The sequence below is a fragment of the Triticum dicoccoides genome, chromosome 3A, assembly GCF_002162155.2.
Source record: "Triticum dicoccoides isolate Atlit2015 ecotype Zavitan chromosome 3A, WEW_v2.0, whole genome shotgun sequence".
NCBI classification, from domain to species: Eukaryota; Viridiplantae; Streptophyta; class Magnoliopsida; order Poales; family Poaceae; genus Triticum; species Triticum dicoccoides.
The window spans coordinates 78,122,942-78,127,596 of NC_041384.1; the positions used below are offsets into that span (position 1 = coordinate 78,122,942).

Here is a 4,655-nt window from a genome sequence, read left to right on the forward strand (position 1 = left end):
GATGATGATATTGCACTAACAAGCATAGATTAGGGGGAGTGTTAGGATTTAATTGATCACATTAATCCATGCTTAAGGAATAGATGGCGGTTGCCATATGGAAACCGACATCGGTTCCTAGCGCCTCCTCAAACAGACACCTTTTCACTTGGTGTCTTTTGTAACCCTATATATAGATGTATTCATCATCAATAAAGATGACCCCGATTCATTTGTCCGACTCTCTTGTTGTTACAATCGATCTTTCACAAATTTGATGATCAGACGACAGGGAACGTTAATGGCCTGAGAGAACCGGGAAAGTGTGCAGTTTTAATGTCTCTATAAATGCCATGAAACATATCAATACTAGTGGCCACTCACGCCTCGCACAACAATTCATTATCCTCGATGGAGAAATTATGTCCCCTCTTCTTATTTGGGTTGGCACCCGACGACCAGTAGTCGTCGGGATCCATGTTCATCTATTGGGTGTCTGGTTGTGGCTGTTCCTCAGGTTGGGAGTCATCCACTTGTCTGTCTTTATGGCCACCTCCGCCGCGGACCATGTTCATCATCTACTGCTCGTTTTACTGTCATCGCGCTTGGTTGAGACATTCTGAAGTGACGGACACCGACGGACGAGAGCTCCGCAGTCGACATCCTTGATCGAACAAGCGTCGACGACTCCGTGAACACGTAATCGGTGTTGAGGTCAACATTGAACATCACTGAATGGTTGGAGGTGAAGGAGGCTGGGATGGGCTGCTGCTGCGTGTCGGGCTAGACCAAGCTGATGGGCGGCGTACTAGTAGGACGCCTTCAGCTGGGGTGGACCGGGATTACGATTGCCCGGGTGGCACCGACCTGACTTTGTGCTTTGGCTTACGCACTCCGTCCTGACCGACCATCGTCTTCTCGCCCTCTCCTTCGCCTTGATGTGTTGGTCGTTGCGTTCCGCAGATCGGATCTTGCCGAAGGCCAAATGACGGATCGGGTCGGAATAGTAGTGGTCGACAGCGATCGGGGCCGAGGCAGTGGGAAAGGGAGGACTTTCATGTGAAAACAATGATGAGATTGTCCAAATGCGCAAGCTTCGTCTTGGTTTTGGATAGGTTCTTATTATGTGAGTTCTACATGGCGGATGTCCAAACGCCCGCAAATCCTTTTGTCTAGTGCCGGTTTGATGGATTTCAGACTTTGATTCGGACAAATTTAATTAACGTTGTTCAAAATATTTGAACCGTCGAATCCAAACATTTGTGGAAGGTTTGTTGATCGACATTGAAGTTGCCCTAAACTCTAGGGGTTCGATTTACCGGGACTGGTGGTAGTGAAAAACGTCGAGGCAGCGGCGGACGACACCCTTCGTTCATCAGCAGCAAACCCGCTTGGCGCTCAGCCGCCGGCCCACCGCAGACTGCTTCAGTCCAGTTCTTTTGGGCAATTCTCCCAGAATTGACCCCCTCCCCAGCTTCTCCTAGAATTGCCACTTAATATTTTTTTACAATTCCTAGCTAATTAGACCTTAACTAGCTAGGAATTGTAAAAAAATATTAAGTGGCAATTCTGGGAGAAGCTGAGGAGGAGGTCAATTCTCAGGAGTGGGTCACCTCGCACTGCGCTTGCGCTCCTTATCCGCCGCGACCTCCCCTTCCCTTCCCCTCGCCCTCCCACTCCTCTCGCAAAACCCCTCCAATCTAAACCCTCGCCACCGCAATGGCGATGGCCGCCGCCGGGCGGTGCCTGCTCCTCTCCCGCCCCTCCCCTCTCCGCCTCCGCGTGCTCCGCGCCGCCCTCTCCACCGCCGTCCCCCCTTCCTCGCCCGCCCTCGCCGCCCCCGCGCCCCCTCCCCGCCACGAGCTCCTCCTCGAGCGCCTCCGCCTCCGCCACCTGAAGGACTCTTCGCCCCCCGGCCCCCCGAAGCCGCTGAGGGAGAGGGCCAGGGGCGGGGAGAGGGGCTCGCCGCAGCAGCAGCAGCAGAGGAGCGTCGAGGTGGAGAGCTTCGAGGAGCTCGGGCTCGAGGAGGAGGTGCTGGCCGCGATGCGGGAGGCCGGCATCACCAAGCCCACCGAGATCCAGTGCGTCGGCGTGCCCGCCGTGCTCTCCGGCACCAGTGTCGTCCTTGGCTCGCACACCGGCTCTGGGAAGACGCTCGCCTACTTGCTGCCTCTCGTTCAGGTACTTGGACCGACCCATCTTTTCACATTAGCGAGATATGTGCCTGCAGGTATATTTGCACCGATGTTACTAATAACTAGAACAAAAAACCGCGTTGTAAGGGGCAATATTGCGGCATATGTCTAGTGAACCCGGTGCATTTTGTTCCATTTCCAAGCGAGAGCAAAACAATTCATAGAGCGTGTCATAATTTCATGATCGAGTAAGAGAACTATGCATACTCCCTCCTTCCATCTATATAGGTCCTAATGCGTTTTTCGAGGCTAACTTTGACCAAACGTTAAAGCAATAATATATGACATGCAACTTACACAAAGCATACCTTCAAATTTGTATGTCAAAGGAGCTTCCAATAATATAATTTTCATAGTATACATCTCATGTGCTATTAATCTTGTCAATAGTCAAAGGCTATCTTGAAAAACACATTAGGCCCTATATAGATGGAAGGAGGAAGTAACTCATATCAGAGAGGCTTATTTCAAGCCAGTGATAGCGCACCGTCCAAATTACAGAGGAGGGCCAATGTAACGTTCATGCTCGCTGCTTAGTATTAGACACCATTACAAGAGTGAAAGAGTTTAGTGTTTGATTAGGGTGCAAGTGGGGCTAATTAGCTGAGAGGTCTCGAAAGAAAAGGAAGGTGTTGTTTAAGAATAGTAACTGGATGAGACAGATGGTTTAAGCTAAAACCTGTAATAATTCCAATAAAGTTTAGGTAAAATTAAAGATTTAGAGAAAAAAAATCGATTAGTCATATATAGGAAGTTGCCGGGGGTTCAGGGATATTTAAAACCCTGTGGGTCTCTCTGCATCTCGCGGTAGTTGTGAAATGAGACTCTGTCTAGCTTAGTCTTGCATAGACCCCCTCCTCCTTTGGCAGTCAGGCTCATGCCCTGGATCTATTTTTCATAAAAAAAATAAAGGAATGGTAGAGTCCAATCAGGCGAAATGAGCGTTTTCTCTCACCATATTTAAATTTGCGTACATCTTCAACCGATTATGGTCTGTGAATTAAGATATTCTTTCTAAGTTCTAACCAGAAGGTTCAGTAACCATGGTAGGTCTGTGATTTATGTAGCTACTGCGTCATGATGAAGCGACACTGGGTATGTCAATGAAGCCAAGGCGGCCAAGAGCTGTAGTTTTATGCCCAACAAGAGAGCTGACCGAGCAGGTAAGCAGCACTTTCAAAATATTATTATTTTGAACTATGATTTGATATCTGTGTTATTGACTGTCGTTTATGTGATAATCTCAAATGACAGGTCTTCCGTGTTGCAAAGTCCATAAGTCATCATGCACGTTTTCGGTCAACGATGGTTAGTGGAGGCACCCGTCTAAAACCCCAGGAAGATTCTTTGAACATGCCTGTTGACATGGTTGTTGGGACACCTGGAAGGATCCTTGATCATATAAAGGAGGGCAATATCGTTTACGGCGATATTAAATATCTGGTGTGTTCCTGAGTTATGGGCAAAGAATTACTACCCTGCATTTTTTTTGCTGATGCCATAGTTTATCACTTGGAATGAGTTTCATTTATCTGCATTGCAGGTTCTGGATGAGGCAGATACAATGTTTGACCAAGGGTTTGGAGAAGACATACGGAAGTTTCTTGCTCCTTTGAAGAATCGTGCTTCAAAGCCTGGTGATCAAGGGTTCCAAACCATATTGGTGTCTGCTACCATGACCAAGGTATTATTCTAATCAGGCGTCCAGCAAATCCTATCTATCTTAATAAATAAATGATATGCTGTTGTCTTACCTTCAAAGATCTTGCATGTAGTATTCTAAAACAAACTTCTCCTATTTTTCTCAAGAACCATCTTCTCAGCTATTCCAGATTATATATTACAGATGCTCAAGGCCTTAGTATTTTCCTATGCATGATTTGTGAACATTTAATATCCTTTATTGACCACCCTTCTACTTCAGGGAGTACAAAAGCTGATTGATGAGGAGTTCGAAGGTATTGAGCACTTACGGACATCAACCTTTCAAAAGAGAATTGCAACTGCACGACATGACTTCATCAAACTTTCTGGTTCAGAAAACAAACTCGAGGCTCTCCTGCAGGTTATTGAACTCTGTTTCTCCCCCGTCCTCTTTGTATGCGCATAAGTGCACGCATTTGTCCTGGTGCAAGCTGGAGTAATGTCCATTAAATTCTCCATTTGCTTATCTATCTTGTTCTTGGTACAGTTTAATGGGGTTAACAATTGGCTACTCGATATCATAAATGTCATTTAATCAAGTATAGTACATATGATACTGTATCTGGAGAGTTTGATCACTTAGGTGATCAAACTTCTGTTAAAAAAACACCTTGGCTTCTTGGACCTGTGGCCTGCACTTGTCAGTCAGGATAGAACCATTTTGTGCTTTGGGTACCAGAGGGGCCCACAAGGGAACCTCACTCTACCACCTGCCACAAGGGATTGAGTCATCAGTATACAAAATAAACTTTGTAGCCGAATATAGACGCCTCTTCC

At 46.9% G+C, this 4,655-nt stretch overlaps 1 protein-coding gene across 1 annotated transcript in view; it reads left to right on the forward strand.

Annotated features, from left to right (window-relative positions):
* Positions 1–1,607: 1,607 nt before the first annotated feature.
* Positions 1,608–4,655, forward strand: part of LOC119267258 (DEAD-box ATP-dependent RNA helicase 39-like) — a 6,749-nt gene continuing 3,701 nt past the window's right edge. The window contains exons 1-5 of the mRNA XM_037548618.1: positions 1,608–2,160; positions 3,242–3,337; positions 3,429–3,617; positions 3,718–3,858; positions 4,099–4,239. Coding sequence (XP_037404515.1) covers positions 1,699–2,160; positions 3,242–3,337; positions 3,429–3,617; positions 3,718–3,858; positions 4,099–4,239 — 1,029 coding nt within the window. The 5' untranslated portion in view covers positions 1,608–1,698. The remainder of the gene's footprint in view (positions 2,161–3,241; positions 3,338–3,428; positions 3,618–3,717; positions 3,859–4,098; positions 4,240–4,655) is intronic.